At 34.0% G+C, this 21,996-nt stretch overlaps 1 protein-coding gene and 1 long non-coding RNA gene across 3 annotated transcripts; both read right to left on the bottom strand.

Annotated features, from left to right (window-relative positions):
- Positions 1 to 14,108: 14,108 nt before the first annotated feature.
- LOC114762157 (uncharacterized) lies at positions 14,109 to 16,204 on the bottom strand. 2 transcript variants are annotated; one of them, XR_003742231.1, is made up of 3 exons: positions 16,154 to 16,204; positions 15,852 to 15,969; positions 14,109 to 14,213 (listed from the first exon to the last, which is right to left on the bottom strand). It is a non-coding gene; the product is annotated as an uncharacterized LOC114762157 (long non-coding RNA). The 2 variants fall into 2 exon arrangements; XR_003742230.1 differs by having other exon boundaries at positions 14,109 to 14,209.
- A 3,015-nt stretch (positions 16,205 to 19,219) lies between these two features.
- Positions 19,220 to 20,804, bottom strand: LOC114762159 (protein IQ-DOMAIN 1-like; the record flags this gene model as incomplete). The annotated part of the gene is made up of 5 exons (XM_028951618.1): positions 19,220 to 19,318; positions 19,424 to 19,537; positions 19,620 to 19,850; positions 20,365 to 20,628; positions 20,724 to 20,804. Coding segments are annotated over 5 exons (789 nt in total), but the record flags the coding sequence as incomplete, so codon positions are not given.
- Positions 20,805 to 21,996: the final 1,192 nt, after the last annotated feature.

Raw genomic sequence — 21,996 nt, 5'->3', positions numbered from 1 at the left:
GGAAACACTGCCAACTGAAAAGAGGGTAATGGGGACAACAAGAGGAATCTAATTGCCGGCCACTTTGAGTAATACTCCTCTGGTCCTATTTATAAGGCACTTCCAACAAGTTTCACACAGACCAAGAAAAACCTTAAACTGCATTAACTCCTCATTAAAATATAGCAACTTTCCAACTTTACCCCTATTTAATATATACCTTTTTCAAAAAAGTAACTATCTACATTATAATAAATGAAGGACAACATGGTAAAGTCATAGTAAAAAGTTAATGAGGTGCCCTATAAATAGGACCAAAAAAAACCTTCTCTCTCTGCCCTATAAATAGGACCAGAGGAGTATTTCTAACGTGAAACCATTTAATTAAATTTCAAACATTAATTTATTCACCAAAGTCACTTAATTGACAATAACATTTATTTTCTAACCAAAGCAGTGTATGATTAATAAAACCGACAAGAATGCATAGTTTATAGGGATGTTATGCTAGTTAGTTTGGCTTATGGGATTTCGAGTTAAAGTCTTATGGTCGCACTATCATCAAATTGACCCAAATTTTAAAAAAAATAATTAGTGGACTTTATTTGGTAGTTGCGTTTTTTGTGTCCCTTATATAAATCACTTACGAACTGTCTGGTTAAATTTTCATATTTAATTATGATGATATGATTTAATATAATATTTCCAACTTATCTTTCAGTAAATTTTTCTTTTTTGGAGCTGAACTGTGATTAAATGCATCTCTGTGTAACGTTAATCGAGTGTCACTCTCTTTCACTTATTTCTCAATTAAAATCTTGTGATTTAGTAGTTTCCAATCATTTTGTCACAAGTTAAATTCTTAAGTGTGTTTAATAGATTTCTTAAATTTCCATGTATAAACTAAAACCTTGCATGCAGGGATATCTTCAATGTAAAATATTAAGCCACAAACAAAATGCTTTGCTGGGATAAAAAGCAGATTGCCAAATCAAACTAGGGTTTGCTGTAAAATATGCATGTTGCTTGAGAAAGAAAAAAGTAAGAGCTAGCTTGCATGGATAATGCTTATAATAGAAGAAATATATAACTAGTTCTCATTCTAACTAATAAACAAAATTCCGATATATAATTAATTCTTGCACATGCAACATTAAATACTACTGTTCCTCTTTTGCTTTATTTGTTGAGCCATCGGTAGGACTCTTGTTCTTATCAAATTCCTTCGGTTTTCTTTTCCCTCTGAACTACACACACACACACAAAACGTAGTACCATGAAAGAATAATATTGCTGTGTAATTCTTTGTCCTCTCATGATCTCCGACTGAGTTTAATTTGGTATGAGTCATTTTCAGTCCAAAGAAAAAATTTAATGGTTTTCCTCTCTTCCTTCATGAATTATGAGAGAGAGACATGGATCAGGACTCTCTCTCTCTCTCTCTCTCTCTCTCTCTCTCTCTCTCTCATATCAGAAAAGAGATCAAGATCAGTGTCCCTTCAGATATAACTGACAAACCCTAGACGGCAAAATTAACAAGGATGGCTTCTGGCTTACCCAAACCCATCATGAAGTCACATTATATGGAAAATCATGTATAATCCAACATTTTGGATAGGTATTTTTTGTTTGTACATAGCCGGCCCATTATTAATATTACATCAAATATAATACTGACACGTTCTTGCAATTTTAAATTTTTATCTTCTGATAGAGATTTGTTGAGGCAAGTCAACGTTGTGTTAATTATCCAATCCTACTTTGTCACATGTCTTGTGTTTAGTTGGTGTATATTATTAGCAGTAGTTTGTTGTCCTTAATTTGAGTACGGCTAAACTAGGGCTATAATTCTTGCAATCTAAATCTGTGCCTAGCGTTATTAACTCACTTCTGCAGATAGGAGTTCTAGGTTCTATCGCTTCAAGTTTAATTTGTCCAAACTTACCGTTTGTACTTGAGGGGGGGGGGAGAAGAGGTAAATCATACGATGTTTCTCCAACTAAAAAAGTGAAAGGATCCTCTTAATTTTAGAATAAAATTAAAATAATTTTAATTTTAATTTCACTTGTTCAGTGGATAAATGGTCATTCATTATATATATTAAGACAAATACGTGTGTTTAATTAGAACTCTACAAAAAATGGGTATATTGATTAAACCATACCGAAGTGTACACAAAACAACTCATTTTCTTTCACTTATTCAGTGAGTCTAAACTTGTTATACATCCTATTCTTAGTATTTAAACAGTTCAATTAAAAGTTGCTTTAAGTTTTTGTCTCAACGATTGATTTTGATGTCATTAAACACATAGTTCAATTGACAGGAGGGTTGTATACTGGCTTAACTAGTATCAATTAGTTCGAATTTGAGAATATATCTTACTCCTCCGATCCTTAATGTAAGACCCATTTAACTAATTTGATTAGATTAAGGAAGTTAGGTAAGTTAGTTAATTATAAGAAAAGTGACATATTTTTCCTAAAATACCATAATCATCTTTTTTAATACCTCCTCTTCCTCTTCTATTTGATTATGGTTGAGGAAGTATCTATAGGGGTAATTTAGAGAAAATTGATAAATATGATAAATGGGTCTTATATTTAGGATCAAAACCAACTCAAGAATTGGGTCCTATATTAAGGACCGGAGGAGTATCTTGATATAGGTTAATTTGAGATAGATCCTCCGGTTAAAGTAGGAGAATAGGCTCGTGATACTACATGGAAAAAGAAAAGGATCATGGCTCCTTCGGCATCTGTACTTAATAAAACTGAATTTAAAGCACAAAATAAAGTAGATATATGTTTTGCCCATACTAATACAATGACTTGTACTTATTTCGTAGTGTATCTTCAATTTTTTTTTTATTTAATACAATTAATCGCATATACGCACACAAACATGTTAACACTGGACTTAAACCCAGAACCTTGTTCAAGCTTAGTAGATAACGCTGTTGCTGGGACAAGTAACCATTGACACGTGTATCTTCGATTCATTTGTGTGTTAGAACGTGATTAGTGAATTTAATTAAGCAGATGATCAACGGATTAAAAAAAATACTGATTGATATGCTTTCACAAGATTCACGAGGCTACCCAACTCATCTTTTACAGCAAGGCACAAGCTGGCTAGCTAGTTGACGAAGATTAATAAAGTTGATAAACAAGTTTTAACTTAATGATATGGACAAAATACAACATGAGATGTGTTTTTGTACTCCCATTTGGCAATCAAACTTTCACTAAGTCATAGAAAAAGAAAGGAAGAAATAGTGAAACAACCTTTAATTTGAATTTTCCCAAGTCAATCACTGATTGACAACAACATATGCGACACACAAGGGCCACGTTGGTCGTCCTATCAGTGCAAATAATTAATTTGGGAATATAAAGGAAAATGAAACCACAAGTTATATTCTCTTTTAAGCAACGAAACAAAACAAAACTACCCCACAGATAAAGGGATGGATGTGTGTGTGTGTGTGTGTGTGTGTGTGTGTGTGTGTGTGTGAAAAGGACCCTTCTAGATGACCCAACCCTTATATGCCCCCACTTATCTTCTATTCATAGCAATCCCCTCGTTAGGGAGGAAGCTTTGCACCCTTAATTAGTACTCCAAATTGAAGATAAAAGATCGCCACACTTTCTTTCTTTCTCTCTTTCTTTTCTCCTTTTGATTGTTTAAATTTTCTCCCTGACCTGGAAATTCCCCAAATGAAAGATTGAAGAAATTTTACTTCTTTTGGCGGCATCCTGATTTCTTGCCTTTGTTAATGCATAATGTCATCTTGAGCACGTAAGCCACACGATGTGGCAGAGAAGTCAAACCTTTCATGTATTAATTAAAGATACTGTCTAAAACCTTATACCTGCAGAATAAATATATGTCTCTGTGTGTGTGTGCGTGCGTGTGTGCGCGTACATATTTTTAGACACACACAGAGACACAAATAAATGCCTATGAAATTGACCCTTGAACCATTTCTTCATGTGTGGTCTATTTGTCGCTGAAGATTTTTTATTATTATTACCTGCAGGCTCTATCAACTTCCTTATTTGGTATCTGGTCGGATATATTTTTGAACAGATTTTGGTTTATTATGAACTTGACTTAATTAGTAAGCTACTAATTAACTAGAGATTTATGTAAGTTCATTTTTATTTAAACACAGTTAAGTTAGTTTCAGTTAAAGTCTCAAAAGTTTGATAAATATATGTTAAATTTGGTATTCTGATAAGTATATACCACCTTTGGTCTTGATACAAGTCATATAACAGCTAGTTAAAAGATAAATTTGATCTTAAATATAAGATTTTAATCAAATTTATTTGTTTATTTTAGATATATATATCACGTGTTTTCCGAAGCAAGATCTATTTTATTCAATTAATTTATTAATGTCGAGATGATAAATGTTAATAATCCAAGTGAACAAAGATTAAATAAACATGTCAAAAAATCCTATTATCATGAATATATATATATATATATATATATAGCATATTAAAAGTTAACATTTCATTTAAAAGTTCGGCGGACAAAGTGATGGATGCATGCATCAAATATTTTAAAGGGATTGACCGTATAAGTGAAAGTGGTCCAATTAATGCAAAAATAGCGGGGCCAAATATGTACAGCGCAAGATGATGCAATAGTTTCACATAATTTCAAAATTATGGACCACAAGATTGCTATTTTACTATTATTTTACCCTTTAAATATTGTTTAATTTATTAATGGAGAAAAGATGTATTTAATCAATAAAGCTCAGTTATTTATAATAATATTCTTCTGATTTTAAATATAAAGCCTCTTTTATAATATAAATTATATTACAAAATGAGTTTTATATTTAGGATTGAAAGAGTATTATGTACTTCACTGCAATTTTTGGTTGCACAACGTTCATGCCCAACTAAAGGGTTTGGTCACCAACATTAATGAATCAGGCTACACTCCGAAACATCAAAAGATACCATCTTTTTCATTTGGTCAACTACGTGCGAAAGTGACTCTTCATTATATTGGCGGGAATGCTTTTTAAGCTATTTGCTTTCTATTGTACTATCATCTTGAATTTCACATTAATAAATTTAATATGTATGTTTGGATTGAATTTATAATCAATTATATATAACAAAACTTTTGATTCGGTTAAAAATGGATGGTCTAATTAAACAAGCTTTTAATTTAAAATTTATTTGAGTTAAAACTTCGGTGTAATTAGCCATAAGCTACTCAGAATAAGATTCTAATAATCAATTATTATAAATTATAATTTAAAAAACAACTCACAAATCAATTTTATCTAAAATCTATTTTTCCCACCACTAATTCAAATCCACACTAAAATCAACTGACTAAACGAGCTTACTTAAGCACGAAATTGATCCCATTAAGAACGGTAAAGTAAGTAATTATCAAATGTAGTCATCGAATCCACATATATACACACACGTTAGTGTCCTAAGAAGTCTAATGAGGAACAAGGTTAAGGGAGGATTTGCCACTAAATTACTTGGATTAGGAAATCTATGTTATTTATTATGAAACTCCAAAGTCAAAGCTACTCATCATATCATAACGTTAGACTTAATTAAAAATATTTTTATGATAATTATTTGATTAATCAATACATACTGATATTGATTAGACGGATATTAATCCACTGGCCTCCAAAATATATAATTCCTTTATGAACTTTTTAAAGGCACGCTTTTTGCCACGATTATACACATGCATATATTCATCTCAAAATTTTATTGCTCGTTATTGACATATTGAGCAAATCATGACATTCGATTCAAACTGTTATGGCGATCCTACACATTACGTTATTAAACTGAAATCGGTTTAGGAGTTGGGAAGAACCTAAATAATAATAATGATAATGATAATAATACATGTCCATGGGACGACTCACGTTTTATTAATCTTAACGATAACTAATATAACTTTTCATATGTAATTATAATTTATAACTTAAAATTTGTAGATATTATAATTAATATATGCATATAAAATTTTAGCAAAATTAGAAAGTCAGAGTCGCCTAGCATGATGAGTACGTATAATAGTTAAGGATCTCCCCTGCTGGCTATTTATACTCAGGGACACGCATCATGTGAGACTTTACTTTGTTCTAAAGTTTATGCAGTACTCCTCCAAGGAGATTTAATTTTATTTTTGAAAATTGTTGGAGAAATTAGTTTGCTCAATTCAACTGAACAATCACTACACTACAGAACTTTTTTTTTATTTTTTTTTATCAATTTTAAACATCAAGGTACCAAGCACTTTTTTTATGAAGCGCTAGCCCGCTAACAAGATTGTTATAAAACATTTGGTAGGTCTTTTTTTTTTATTGGGTAGGTATTATTTTATACTCCTTGTGCATCAAAGGTTTATACATTCTATACTCAAGACCACAAAAATCATAGCGCAATGCAAAATATTGGTATAATGCTTGTTGGATAAAGGCAAGAGTTTGATTACTCTATGTTCAAGGTGCATGTCTTCGGATGTAAGCGGGTAATAACAAAAATGAATTAGTTGGCCCAAAAAAAAAAATGGATTAGGCATTGATGAGTTTGTTCAAGTTAGGTATAAATGATTTTTTTTCTCTAAGTATAAGTGTCTTTCTATTAGAAGCAATCTTATTCGAGACGCAATTAAATACTAAATGTGGGCACTTTCTATAATGAAAATTTGAATCTTAGATGTGAGGGATTACTCATTTCTATTAGACTCAAGCTTACTAGTAAATGATTCTTTTATATTAGTTTCACAAAGAGAACAAGCTTTTTTCTATGTATTGATTAGACGAAAAGATTTTGTCCATTATACCTTTATCAAACAATAACAATGAGGAAAAAGATGATGCTTAAAGCAATGAAAATATTGATTAGATGAACCCGAGACATTAGAATCAAAAGGTAGTGATGAAGACAAAGACAGGTCCTTTTAAATGAGAAATGACCCATAAGTCAATTTATCAATTCATAATACTTTTGGAGAACGAAAGGGAACAAAATTCTTAATCTTTTTTTTTTTTGGTGCCATCAACACAATTCTAATTCTAATTCTAAATCTAAAATAAGTAAGAGAAGGAACATAATTTTAAATCAAACGAGAAATATTCAAGGAAAATGCAGAGTATCTTCACACACAATTTGCTAAATTAGTGAGACCTTCAAATAGTATGTGGATTATTTTCGCACACAATTTGTTAGACTAGTAGCACCTGACAAATTGAAAGATTCCAATTAAACCATTAGATGTACAAGAGGACGTAGAATCGACATAAGCCCTCGTGTAGATTCTTTCACGTTATATCGATGCGGCCCATTTGACATCCTAACCACCTCCTCTTAAGGTATTGGTTTATTGCAGCCCACACAAAAATGCTTCCCATACCGAAGATATCACAAACACGTAGTCCTTACTAAAGCTAAACCAAAGCCAACTCCATTTGAATGATGTGAGCTTTGAATGGTATGACACACAAAAGTCCCTGCAAACGAAGGATTATCCCTATTTTGGCCTTCAACCGATGTGCAATTATTGGCTTTAGATACTTGACTTCGATAGGACATGTTGAACTTGAGTATCAAGCACTGAAATGGGGGAGAGAGAACATATTGAGAATGTGAAAATAGAGGTTTCTAACATCTTCACGCACCAAGTCCATACTAAAGTTGAACCAACAATCCCCTTAAGAATTGGATCCTCCCCTCAGGTTTATACTCATCACATTAGAGTTATCATTAAGAGTTGGCCAATCAAAGAGAGGGTTCTGACGGATAGTAGACCAAGTAAAATGCCGTAGAGTGGAGCTGCCCAAAACGTCAGCCCTTAAAGAGGGTGCATTGTTATGAGTCCCCTTTAGGAGTCTCACATTGAAGAATCTCACAGGTGTCATAGGATTTATAAATTCAAGGGACTCTCTCCGTATTAATAGGCTAGTTTTTTGGGATCTGACTCTCTTCTTACATTTATGCTCATCACATTAGAGTTTTCATTGAAAGTTAGCCAATCAAAGAAGGCTATTTGGGGAGGGTTATGACAGCTAGGAGACCAAGTGAAATGCCATAAAGTGAAGCTACTGAGAACATCAGCTCTCGAAGAGTGTGCATTGGTATGAGTCCCATATTAAAAAATCTCACAAGTGTTGTAGAGTTTATAAATTCAAAGAGCTCAGCTACATCAATAACTAGTGTCATGTGTTGGGATGTTAAACCCATCAAATGAGTTGGAAGATGTTGGCCTGCTCTGATATCATTTTGGATCAAGCAACTACCAAACCAAAAGTTATAACTTCTTTTGGCTGGGAAAAAGTTATAGCTATTAGTCAGGGCACAACTCTGTTCTTTTATGCCTTTTCAAAAAGCTGTAATGGTCAATAGTGTCATGGGCTGGGATGTTAAACCCATCAAATTAGATGGGAGATGCTGGCATAAACCAACCCCTTCATTCCCATCTTCGTATAGATTAGTACCTGCATGATAACAACCTACAATTTTTTCTTTGATAGGAGAAGAAACAACGAATGACTACTCCACACTAGAAGAAGAAAGCAAAACGTAGATATGCCAAAGAATCCGCCTACCTTCGGGTATCAAATCCAAAGAATCACTTTACCAATTATATTTTTATATTTTTATTTTCAATAATTTTAAATTTTAGATAGTTTATAAAGTAAAATCAAATACAAATCAATATTTATAATTTTTTTATGAAATTTTTCTTTAAAATTGCTTCAAGTTTTTGAAATAAATCCAACCATTTATTAAAATGTATATTTAGGTCTCATTTTTAAAATTTCAAACACTTGTTTAAGAAAATGTACTTTCTTCTGGATAAAAATATTATACACAAGTTGAAACATAATGCTCATAATACCTAAATCAATAGAGCTTTTGAATCTGCATTGTAACATCCGGGTTTTTTTTTTTCTTTCACTGTAACATAATGCTCAAGTAGAAGCCTTTTAAATTTGAAGTTGATCACCTAAAATTTTCAAGACACGATCTTCTTTAAATTATTACTACCTTCGGTCTTTAATATAAGACTTTGTTTGACTTTTATTTTGATTCTAAATATAAGTCCCTAATTCATTTTGTCTCTCATATTTATATATATTTTTTTCAAAGTAATCCTTCTAACAATAGCAATTCTAACCAATACACTTGATTAGCAAGGATATTTCAGGAAAGACAACACCTATTTATGTAGGACAAATAACTAACTCAACTTACTTTCTTAATTTCCTCAAATTAGTCAACTAACTCTTATAATTAGGACCGGAAGTAGTATCATATTAAACTGCACTTTGGTGTCTTAGGTCAAATAATCCTCCATATTTGACACTTAGAGATTCTAGAGATTGAAGCAAAGTGACGGAACCAGATCACAATTCTGTTAATTTGACCTACTTCTCTGAGCAGCTTACCTTACCTTGCCACAAACGAATTGGATCATCCTACCTATTGGAAGTTACCTTGCCTGGTGGAACACTCCGTAGTCCAAACCCATATCCCATAGTAAAAAGCTGGCTTTCTCCGTATTCACATAAAAAATTATAACAACAAAGATAACAAACCTAAATCAAAAGCACTAAATTTCTCTTAATTGCAATGTCATGCAATTTACAAAGCACCATTGAACCATGTTACCAATGGATTCTAAGACATCAAGAAGAGGGAGAACGATAAGTATAACATAGACCAATATCAACAACAACAACAACAAGCCTTATCTCACTAGGTAGGGTTGGCTATATGAATCACACGACGCCATTGTGTTCTGTCAACAACCCAGTCCTTAGATATGTTTTTGACTAGAAGGTCTCATTTAATGACCTCATTAAGCGTTCTTCTCGGTCTTCCTCTGCCCTTCTCATTGGGACCTCTAACGGCTTTCTCTATATATGTCCAAATTATCTTAAGCAATTTTTAATCATTTTCTCTTGGATAGGTGCCACACCGACTCTTGTCCTAATATTTTCATTTCAAATCCTATCTTTTCTTGTATGACTATACATCCATCCCAACATCCTCATTTCTGCTACCCCGATTTTGTGCTTTTGTTTTCCCTTTATTGCCCGACATTCACTACTATACAATATAGCTGGTCTTATAGCAGTTCAATAAAATTTTCTTTTGAGCTTCTCAGGTACCTTCTTATCACAAATAACTCCGGTAGCTTTCTTCTACTTTAACCAGCCAATTTGTATTCTATGAGAAACGTCTCCATCAATTTTTCCATCCTCATGTATAATTGATCCTAAGTATTTAAACTTTAATACTTGAGAAATGATTTGAGAAATGATTTGATCCCCTATTTTCACCTCCAAATCCCCATTGCCTTGACTCCCTCCAAAATCACAATGCATATATTCTGTTTTGTTCCTGCTCAAGTAGAAACCTTTCGACTCCAACTCCATAACTCCAATCTAGTGTTAATTTCTTCTTTTGATTCCGCCATGAGAACTATGTCATCTGCGAAGAGCATGGACTTAGGGATTCTTTCTTGAATAGGTTCAGTTAGAGCATCCAGAATAATATTAAACAAGTACAAACTCAAAGAAGATTCCTGATATAGGCCAATCTTAATAGGAAAGTTCTTTGTTTCACCTTCAGGCGTCCTTACACTGGTAGTTACCCCCTCATACATATCTTGTATGGTTTTGATATAAGCAACCTGTATACCTTTCTTTTTCAAAGCCTTCCATATTACTTCTCTTGACAGACTATCATAAGCCTTTTTCAGATCAATAAAAACCATATGTAAATCCCTTCTTTTACTCTTATATCTTTCCATTAACCCCCTTAGTAAATAAATTGCTTCTGATGTGGATCTCCTTGGCATAAATCCAAATTGGTTTTCTGAAATAAAAGTCTCCAGTCTCAATCTATATTCCATCACTTTTTCCTATAACTTCATTGTATGACTCATAAGTTTATTCCTCAGAAGCTTGCACAATTTTAAATGTCTTCTTTATTCTTGTAAATAGGAACTAAAATGCTTCTCCTCCAATCATCCGGCATATTTTTATAGTGTAAAATTTCATTAAAAAGCTTGATTAGCCACACCTCACCCTCATTGCCCAAATATTTCCAAACTTCAATAGGAATACTATCAGGCCTAACGGCTTTACCATTGTCCATTTTCTTGAGAGCTGCCTTAATCTCTCTGATACGGATCCTGCGGTAAAAAGCCAAATTCTGATCATCTTCGTTAATTAGCAAGTCCTGTAAGTCCTTAATCACATAATTGCTTCCCTCATTAAACAACTTGTAAAAGTAAGCCTCTCATCTGTCTTTAATATCACCATCAGTAACTAGCACTTTACCATCTTCATCCTTTATACACTTGGTCTAGATCTCGTTTTTTCCCCTCCCTTTGCTTCGTAATCTTGTAAATATTTCTTTCTCCTGTCTTTATTCCCAACTCTTGATAAAACCCCTCATAAGCTTTAGTACGTGCTTCATTCACTGCTCTCTTCATATCTGTTTTAGCCAACTGATACTTTTCTCGGTTTTCTATACTATTGTACAAATGTATGGCCTTAAAACAATCTCTTTTCTGTTTGACTTTCTCTTACACACTCTTATCTCTCTGACTAGGAGCTTTAGATTCTCCCAAAATTGCTTTAGCTACGAAACGAACCCTTGTAGTTATCTCTTCCCACATCATGTTTGCATTTCCCTGTGACTCCCAATTCCCTTCCTCCAAAAGGATCCTTTTGAATAACTCCTGCTTCTCACCCTTTAACTGCCACCACTTAACCCTGGGTTTTACCACTTGATGGTACTTTTGTCTGGTATTCTTAAAACGTACATCAAGAATAAGTACTCTATGTTGGGCAATCACCCCATCTCCCGGAATCACTTTGCAATTAGTATACAGTCTGCTGTCCAGATTCTTAACCAAAAAGAAATCAATCTGTGATTTTGAGGCACCATTCTTGTATGTGATTAAACGCTCCTCTCGCTTCTTAGAACAAGTGTTGATAATCTTGAGATTGTATACAAGAGAAAAGTCGAGAATAGATTGTCCTCCACTATTAAGCTCCCAAAAACCAAAACCACCATAGGCCCTGCTGAATTGTTCTGCTTCCTTACCGACATGTCCATTAAGATTCCCACCGATAAAAATTTTTTCTTCGAGTGGTATGCTTTGAACCAACCCCTCCATATCTTTCTAAAACTTATCTTTAAGGTGTGTCTCTGCCCCAAACTGAGGTGTATAGGCACTAATGATATTGATAGTATTCTTTCCAATAATTACTCTTAAAGATATTATTCTATCATCAAACCTTTTAACTTCTACCACATTTTTTTTTCATGTTCCATCAACGATGATACCAACCCCATTCCTTACACTCACCTTCCCTGTGTACTAAGGTTTATACTCTCCAAGTTCCTTGGCAACTTCTCTAGTCCATTTGGTTTCTTGGAGGCACAAGATATTAATCCTTCTGTTCCTCATAACTCCTACTACTTCCATAGATTTCTCATTCAGCATCCCAATATTCCAAGCGCCAAATCTAATCTTGGTTTCATGAACTAACTTCTTTAACTCGAGCCATACAGCGCGTCACTTCTAAGCAATGAACCTTAGTACAGAGCATTGGCATAATTACTTTGTTGATCCATGTTCATCAGATTTGACAGGTTTTTATATTGGCTGTCGAGGGCCTAACACAACCCTCCTCCTTTATCCGGGCTTGGGACCGGCTATACAATACAGGCGGAGTTAATATAGGCCAATATCAATCTAAGAAAATAAAGGGCATTAATAAACGTTTCTTACACCATACTAGAGACAAAACAGATTATGAACTTTAATCTATAATTATGCTCACTGGCTTTATGGCTCTACACATGTGACTGTTGAAATAAAAATAAAAACATTTTCATTTTATATTTTATCTTTTTATTGGAGGATTTGATTGTGCCAATTTAATCGTTCAAAACAAATTACCTGAGCTGAGAGAGAACGAGTCAGTGCTCCCCCTATCTCTTGATGATTGCATCTTGCTTCATTTGTATCTTTGCTTTAACTTCATCCACAGCTCCTAGAACGTCACACGGGTACATATTCCTTCCTGGAAATTGCAGGTACAGAATTTTACATGTCAACATCATCTTAGTATCTGCTAAACTGCAAAGGAGCTTGAAAAGATGATACCTCAGCTTGCTTAACAGGATCAGTAGCTTGTTTGTGATAGTCATCTAATAACTTCTGAACAGCCTTCCCGTACCGAGGCATCCTCAAATGTTGGAAAACATTAGTGAATCTATTTGATAGGATTTGTCAGATATTGGAACAAATATGGTGATAATTAGTTTCCAATTTATAAGTGATTAATGCATTTGGCTGTGGGGAAAAAGGGAAACACGAAATTAGTGCAAAAGATGCAAGCACGTGAAAAACATATGCTTGATAAGCATACCAAACCTAGATTGAGATCTTATGCAATAATAAAGTAAAAGAAGCAAAATGTGTCTATGCCACTATTTATTGTATCCACTTTTATTTTCTGTTGTCCATTTAAGTATTTACTCTCAACATGCAGATCAACATTCCTTGGAACCCTCTCTTAAAAACATTGAGGAAAGAGGGTAATAAGTGTTGTTGTTATAACCCTCCACCAACAAGAGCATTTTAGGAAGCTGCAAATATGATTAGGTCTAGCAACACTCAACATGAAAGAATTTCACATGTATACCAGTCTGATCATTTAAAATAAATTACCTAAGCTGACAGAATAAGCCATTGTTACATGTACACCATCCTTCCTGGAAATTGCAGGTACAGAATTTTGCATGTACACCTGTCTAATCTCTCAAAATAAATTAGCTGATAAGCCATTGACCTCTCCCTCTTGATGCTTCATTTGTATCTGTGATTTAACGTCACCCACAGTTCCTGGAATGTCACATGTACACCATCCTTCCTGGAAATTGCAGGTGCAAAATTTTACATCTCAACATCTTAGTATCTATTCTGCTAAAACTGTGAAGAGCTAGAAAAGATGATACCTAAAGTTGGCTTAACAGGATCAGCAGCTTGTCTGCAATAATCATCCAACAATTTCTCAATAGCCTTCCCTTTTGGAGACATCCTCTCAGTGCCCTCACACGTCCATGCACCCTTAGTGTTATGGCTGCTTGTAGAATCACTTCCCTCCCTCTGACTATTGCTTGTAGCCTCACCACTGCCTTAAAAATTTTGAACACGTTCACAATTTTATTATGAACATGGATAAGAAAATCATTAGTGACTCTATTTAATGGGATTCTTTAAATATTGGAACAAATATGGCGATAATTAGTTTCCAATGTCTAAGTGATTGGTGGCATATGGCAGTGGGGGGAAAAAGGAGAAATGAGATCAGTGGAAAAGATGCAAGCACATGAAAAACGGAGGCTTGATAAGCATGCCACTATACGAAACCTAGATTGCGATTTTTTGCAGTAAAGAATAATGTATTTGGCGAAATAAAAGAAACAAAATATATTTGCAACCACTTTTTTTGTATCCCACTTTTATTTTCTGTTCTATCTCTCTGTAAATCCATGTAAAGTATTTACTCTCAAAATGCATATCAAGATTCCTTGAAACCCTCTTGTTATAACCCGCCACCTACCAATAGCATGTTAGAAAGCAGCACATAGGTCTGGACACATTCGGCATAATTTATCTCAAGTTAATAAAACAATAGCACACTGTAATTAAGATTTCTACAAAAGGCACAGAAAGATCAATTTTTACAGGTGAAGACTGTGCTAACATTAAGAGGCCTCAAGTATAATGTAACAAGTTGGATCAGTTACTAAAACCCTTATAAAAAATTTGAGATGAAAGATTTGAAAAGCAGAAAGACAAGCATAGTATGGCTTAAAGTATGGTAAAAAAGTTCATAAATGAGATGCTCATAAACACTCAAATCCTTTAAAATCTTCAGGTAAACGATTTGGAAAGCAGAGCGACATGCAGAACATGGCTGAAGCATGGTAAAATTGGCCGAGCAGCGAAAATCCCACTTACTAAGAAACATCATAACAAAGATTGCATGCGAATAGCAGACCGTTCTTGCTTGATCAACCTCAAATCTAATTTAGGAGCAGCTCGGACCGCCACAGTAGTCATGGCACAAGCAAATGCATCATCCACCACAAACGTAGATGAACCAGACTAAAGCATAAAAAGACAAGGATGCAAAACTTTGCATATGAGAGGAAGGGAAGTCATAAGCTGAGGGTTCTCTTCAGTGAAAAAAACTGTGTTCATCAAATTAGGCATCAGGAAAGCCGCACAATCAAATTGCACAGCAAATCTGGAAATTAAATGAGAATGAAGATTTCATTCCAGTGGAGGAGCCATAGGATCGTCTAGTTAACAATCATATCCAAAAACGTAGATGAGTCCGACTGAAGCATCAAGATACAAGGAGGCGGAACTTTGCATATTAGATAAAGGGAACTCATAGGCTAAGGATTCTATTTAGTAAAGAAACTGCGTTCATCAAATCAGGCATCACGAAAGCTACACAATTAAACCGAGTGAGAAATCAGGAAATTAAATGAGTTGAAGATGCCATCCAAGAAGCCATAGATCTTCCAGTTGATTAACCTGGAGTATCGCACCATATGCATATTAGCGACAAAACAAGATTTCATCCAACTCACAAAAAATAATTGAAAATAAACCATCGAGAAGCAATTATGAATGAATACTTTATGGCAAGACATTCAAAAACCAGGCTCTAACTTTTGGATAAGAGATCTGACCAGGAGCACCGGCAAGAGACAATCTAAACACAATAAAAGAAGAAAGCAAAAGGAAAGACACAATACCTCTGACCCACAATTCGGGTTCCGCGCTTCCTTGGAGAACGCCCTTTCTGAAAATCAATCAGTGCTCTCTCCAACAGAGTCCTCCGAGATTCTCACGTCGGGAAGAGGGGAGAGCAATCTGTACAAGATAGATCAGTATTAATTCAAGAAGAAGACGGATATACGTTTCTTATTCGATACTGGAGTATGAAGATCTCACTTCATAAATATCTTAATAAATGAAATTTGCGTTCAAAGCATGACATAATTTAAGCATAAAAAAACAGGGACACAAAACTTCCATAGCATAGAGGAGAGGAAACCTTAGGCCTAGGAAGTAAAGAAACTGCGTTCATCTAATCGGGCATCGGGCATCGGGCAACAATTAACTGCGGAAAAAGACATGGAAAACAAATAGCCAGACGACATCCACATAAAATGCTTGGGTAAAAGCTTTGTTTCGGAACAACATCAACAATCTAAACACAAAAAAGAAGAAAGCCTAAGGAGACAGCAGAAGAATACCTCTACTTCTCTTGGAGGCTTTGGAAGCGAATCAGTTGTCTCTGTGCTCCGAATACAATGACGGAACTGAAAAGGTTGCACTTATGAACGGTAAAATTCGACCGAGGTGGAAAAGTAGCCGTTGGAATGCAAAATTAACACCCGAAGAACGCTGAGACTTGGCCGGCCCGCTACACAAACCCATGAAAAAAAAAAAAGGTTATATATTTAATATCTGAGAGTGTTAAATTATAGATTTGTACTTAATAGGCTGGCAAACAAAAAAAGATTTGTACTTTATTGCTCTCATTTGCCAGTCACTCATAGGTGAAAACAATAAATGAACTGCAATTTTTTCTCTGAGTAATATAAATATTTTCTCTATTGTAAAAATAAACATTTTTATCTAAGCAATAACATTGTCAAGACAGATTCTAAAGTATATCATTTAATTAAAAATCATATTAAAATAAATTTTATTTACTAATTTTTCCCTCCCCATGCTAAATTCTTACTTTATCTTTGCAAAAATTTTATCAAAAAAAAAAGTTGCAGAGCAAGAAAAAATATTTTATTTTATAATCATGTGAGCGTGCTTAAATGGTGTCTTTTTTTTGTCAACATATGTATATTTAAAGGATTAATAAATAAGTTTAAATAAACAAAAGTAAAAATTATTGCAATAATAATAATTTAGAAATAAAAAAGTAATTAACTTTATAATATGGTCAAGGTTAATCAATTTAATAATATAAAATTTTGTAAATATAAATTAATTTTCTTGATAAATAGAAGTGTTCAGATATTTTTAAGTAATATTTCTGTTAACAAGAAACTTTTTTTGTTAAAATAAAATGTCAAGTACAATTTAACTGGCACCAATGTAATACTTTTTTCAATGGATGTTTATATAAATTATTAAAATAAATAAAAAATTTCTTTGGCATTAGTTAACCAGAAGAAATGCTACTTAAAAAAAAGGAAATGGTAAAACTAAACGGTCAAAATAGAAAAATTCCATACAAAAACCCGTTTACAAAAATTGTTGTCAAAACCTATATTAATGTTGTCATAAGTCTCTATTTGTAATTTTTTTATTTTAAAAGTTTCGTTTTGCCATTTTTCCAGAAAATATTACAGGATATTAGTGTGCTAAATAAAAAATTTGTTTATAATAATGTGAGTTTGCTCCAATGATGTTTTTTTTTTGTCAACATATATATATTTAAAGGATTAATAAAGAAGTAAGTTTAAATAATCATGTGAGTGTGCTTGAATGATGTCTTTTTTTGGTCAATATATATATTTAAAGGATTAATAAATAGGTAAGTTTAAATGAACAAAAATAAAAACCATTGCAGTAATAATGATTTAGAAATATAAAATTAATTAACTTTATAATATGGTCAAGGTTAATCAATTTAATAATATAAAAAATTTATAAATATAAATTAATTTTTTTTGTAAATAAAAGTGTTTAGATGACTTTTAGGTAATATTTCTGTTAATAAGAAACATTTTGTGAAAATAAAATGACAATAGTATTCATCCAGTCCTAAATATAAGATTCCTTTTGTAATGTATAATTTAACTGGCAACAATGTAATATTTTTTAATGGATGTTATATATATTTTTTAAAATAAATAAAAAACTTCTGTGGTATTAATTAAATAGAAGAAATGCTACTAAAAAGAATATTACAGGATATTAATGTGCTAAAAATTAAATTTAAAATAGTGAGTAATAAAATAAGACATTAATATAGTTCTTGATTCTTTAAATTTGTCTTCATTTTGGTTTTAATCTCTTTAGGTTTCTTTTTATTTATAACATTAGTTCTTATAATCTGATAAAAATCTGGATTATTTCAACGCTTAAAGGACTAAAACCTATAATTTGAAACTTGAAAAACCAAAACTAAAATGAGAATAAACTCAAAAGACCAAAGATTATATTAATCCAAGAAAAATTAATAAAAACCAAAAAATTTAAATTAAAAAAAAGAAAAAAGAAAAAAAAAAGGAGGTGCATGGCTCATCCCCAAAAGCTGTCGTTTGGGGATGAACATTCCCCGCTTGATATTTTACAAATTCTCTTTCTTGTTTTTTTTTTTTGGCCCTGAACAAATTCTCTTATTTAAAGTTAACCAGTGTTATGCAAACTTTAGTTTATTTTATTAAAAAATATAAAAGATGCATCATTCATCATCATTCTTCAATTCATGAATTTAAATTATACTATTTCGATGGCAAAAGAAAAATACACTATTTCATTTTCGTAGAAAAACCACTTGTAATCTACATTATCCATGAGTCATTCTCTACATTTGTATCTCCCAACAAGCTGTTGAAATAAAATCTATGGAAGGTTGAGACTAAGCCAACCTTTGTTGTCTCGCAAAGTTTCTCTGTTGGTAAGAAAACCTTTCAGGTGTTGCACAAACACCTTTCCACAAATTAACACAAGGATCAGAACCAGAACAAATGCTCCTACAATCTCCACTCATATTCAAGTAACGACAAGCTCTTTGTTTGGCCCTTGTTGACTCTGTCAGATTCATATAGCTAGGTCTATGAAAAGTCTTTTCCTCCCTCGTTTCCTCCGCAAGAGTATTGCTGCTAAATGGTACACAATGTGATATGGATGTGTATGAAGTTGATGATTCAGGGCTATCATCAAAAGTGCAGCTTTCAGAACTCGAGGTTGAAGATGATGATGATGATGTCAGAGTCGATTGGCTTGTTGTAAGAGACCTACTGGAAATAAATTTCGGTCACACCATTCCTTCTTGCTTTGATCAACCCTTGTTCTTGAACAAGATCATTGCTTTTCCTGGACAATGGAGTGATAATGTCAGTTGAGTCATAATAGTTACCACCGTCCATCAACCTGCTTCCCATGGCTTCACTGTCATCCATTGCTCTAACAAGCTCTTGTTCACTGTCTTTGTGCCTCTTGCTTTTGGACTCCCACCCACTCGTGCCTGTTCAAATTAAAGAAAATTAGAACAAAGTTTAAGATTTTTGTTGCAAATGTTGTCTCTTCACTTGAGGATTTGATTACGCCTGAGTCTGAGACTGATCTTTACCTGAGCAGAAAGAGAATAAGCCATTTCTCTCTCCCTTTTGATGACCGCCTCTTGCTTCATTTGTATCTTTGCTTTAACTTCATCGACAGTTCCTGGAATGTCACACCATCCTTCCTGGAAATTTCAGGGACAGAATTTTACATGTTAAATAGACCTTAGTATCTGCTAAACTGTGAAGAGCTTGAAATTATGATACCTCAGCCTGCTTAACAGGATCTTCAGCTTGTCTGCGGTAATCATCTAATAATTTCTGAACAGCCTTCCCTTCTGGAGACATCCTTACATTCATTGCCCTCACACGTGCCTGAACTTTAACCAGAGCATGCATGCACCTTAGTGTTATAGCTGCTTGCTTTCTCACTCGCCTTCCTCTGAATATTGCTTGCAGCCTCACCACTGCCTTCAATGCCCTCAAAGCTCGTCTAGCCTACATCATGTATTGTGAACACGTTTAGCAGAAGTTTATAGCCAACAAGGATATGGAAAAACATTAGTGATTTATTTGATGTGATTCATCAATCATTTGAACTATGGTGATAAATGGTTTCCAATGAATAACTTCTGGCATATGGCAGTTGGAGGGGAAAAAAAAGAAAATGAAACGAAAGAAACAAGTATCTGTTTAGTGAATCTATCTGACGTGATTCTGCAATCACAATAATGTATTTATAAAAAAAACTATGGCACACTACAATTATTACTATTTCTACAACAGCCACACACAAAATTTAAAAAAAAAAGAAGAAGCAAGTTTTACAGGTGAAGACTGTGTTAAGATTAAGAGGTCTTAATTATAATGGAACTTTAGTTAGATCAGCTACTAAAATGTTCATACGTGAGACACTATAAACACTCATCCTTGAAAAGTTTTGAGGGAAAGGAATTGAAAAGCAGAGCAACAAGCATAGTCTGGCTAAAGTATGGTAAAACATCCCACTTACTAAGAAACCTCGAAACACAGATTGAATCCGAATGGCAGACCATTCCTGCTTGATTAGCATGAAATCTTTAGGAGCAGCTCGGACTGCCACAGTAGCCATGGCAGAAGCAAGCGTATCATCCACCGCAAACGTAGATGAATCAGACTTCTCTGAAGCAGCTTCGCGTTCCTTCTTGATGCTTTTCGTGGAGGACCCAAATCCAAAACCTTCTGAAGAGCTTCTCCACAGCCTCCACTTCTTCTTACTCTTATCCCCAACCTTCTCCTTTTAAAATCCAAATCCAAAAGCAGAGCAGTTATAAAAAACACACTTGAAGTAACAAGCTGACAGAACATGAAGAAAGTAGCTAAGGGACTTACAGGGTCATTGGAGGAGGGCTTTTTATGAGAAATGAGGGATTTCAACCATCTTCCTGAAAACCCATTTGGTAAAGAGATTATCTTTGAGCAGGACAGAGAAGATCAGATAATTCAAGTCCTGAAAATGTGATGTGAATGTAGACGGGCTACAGAGGTTACGAGTTTTCCTGGGGTTTCTGAATTCAGAGCGAGGGGCTGTCTCTACTTATTAAGTAAGGCGAGCATGAGACAAAGCAGAGACGAGAGCGTCTTAAAATTTGTTTTGAAATTTGAAATTAAATTGTCCCTTTGTTTTTTTTTTGCAGAAAAAGCGGGTCGATAAACCGTAACGGATATCTGAGAGCGAGGTCTATTTTCCTCACGCTCCCTCCGATTTGACAATTGCGAATGTCGACGTCACTAGCCGGTAATAGGGCTGGGCTCGCGGGCCCAGCCACCGCAGCCCGCCAAAAAAAGGCGGGCTTGGGTTGATGTTTTCCCAGCCCGTCATGGTGGGGTACTCTAGCCCGCAACCGCTTTTCGTGCTCCGCCGCGGGCTTAGCCCCGCCAGCCCGTTTTTTTTTTTTTTTTTTTACTTTTTCTGATAGTTTTAATACATTATATAATATAGTTAGATGATTTTGACCATTAAATTTCATATGGACATTACCTCATCTATATCAGTTATATATAATTAATTAAGCACTTCATATATATGTATGGTTATATCATATGAAGAGCACTATCCATCTTTATTTTTATATCTATTGTCGTTAGTATGCACGGCTTCATAAGATTAGATAAATATGATGATTTTCATATAGTCATACATACACACACATAAAATATTTACTTAATTAATTTGGATAAGAAAACTAGTTAAATTAATTATTTATAAAAAATATATATGTTAGTTTTTCTTAAATTTCTTCTAATATTATTAAATTAATTCTCTTTTTTTTTTTATTAGAATCCATTACTCAAGTTTAAAACTCGGAGCCTAATTTCAACATTTCAATATAGCTAAACTCATACTAATATAATAAATTTTAAAAAAAAAAATTTAGGCGGGGCTGGCGGGCTGGCCCGCAACCCGCCTTAGCGGGCTCGGGCTGGCAAAATGCCAGCCCGCCAAGGTGCGGGCTACTCACCCGCACCGCATTTGGCCCGCATCGCGGCGGGCTGGCCCGTATCCGCACCGCCCAGCCCGCTTTCCCAGGTCAGGATGCGCCCCCTCCCCCACCCGGACGACGTCGTTTCTCTTGGAGCTATTTATTCACCGAGGCCCAGCCCA

This window comes from Neltuma alba, unplaced genomic scaffold (genome assembly GCF_004799145.2).
Source record: "Neltuma alba isolate B1F8T4 unplaced genomic scaffold, ASM479914v2 tig00011197_pilon, whole genome shotgun sequence".
NCBI classification, from domain to species: Eukaryota; Viridiplantae; Streptophyta; class Magnoliopsida; order Fabales; family Fabaceae; genus Neltuma; species Neltuma alba.
The sequence above is the reverse complement of the archived record's forward strand: the minus strand, read 5'-3'. Positions and strand labels throughout refer to the sequence as shown.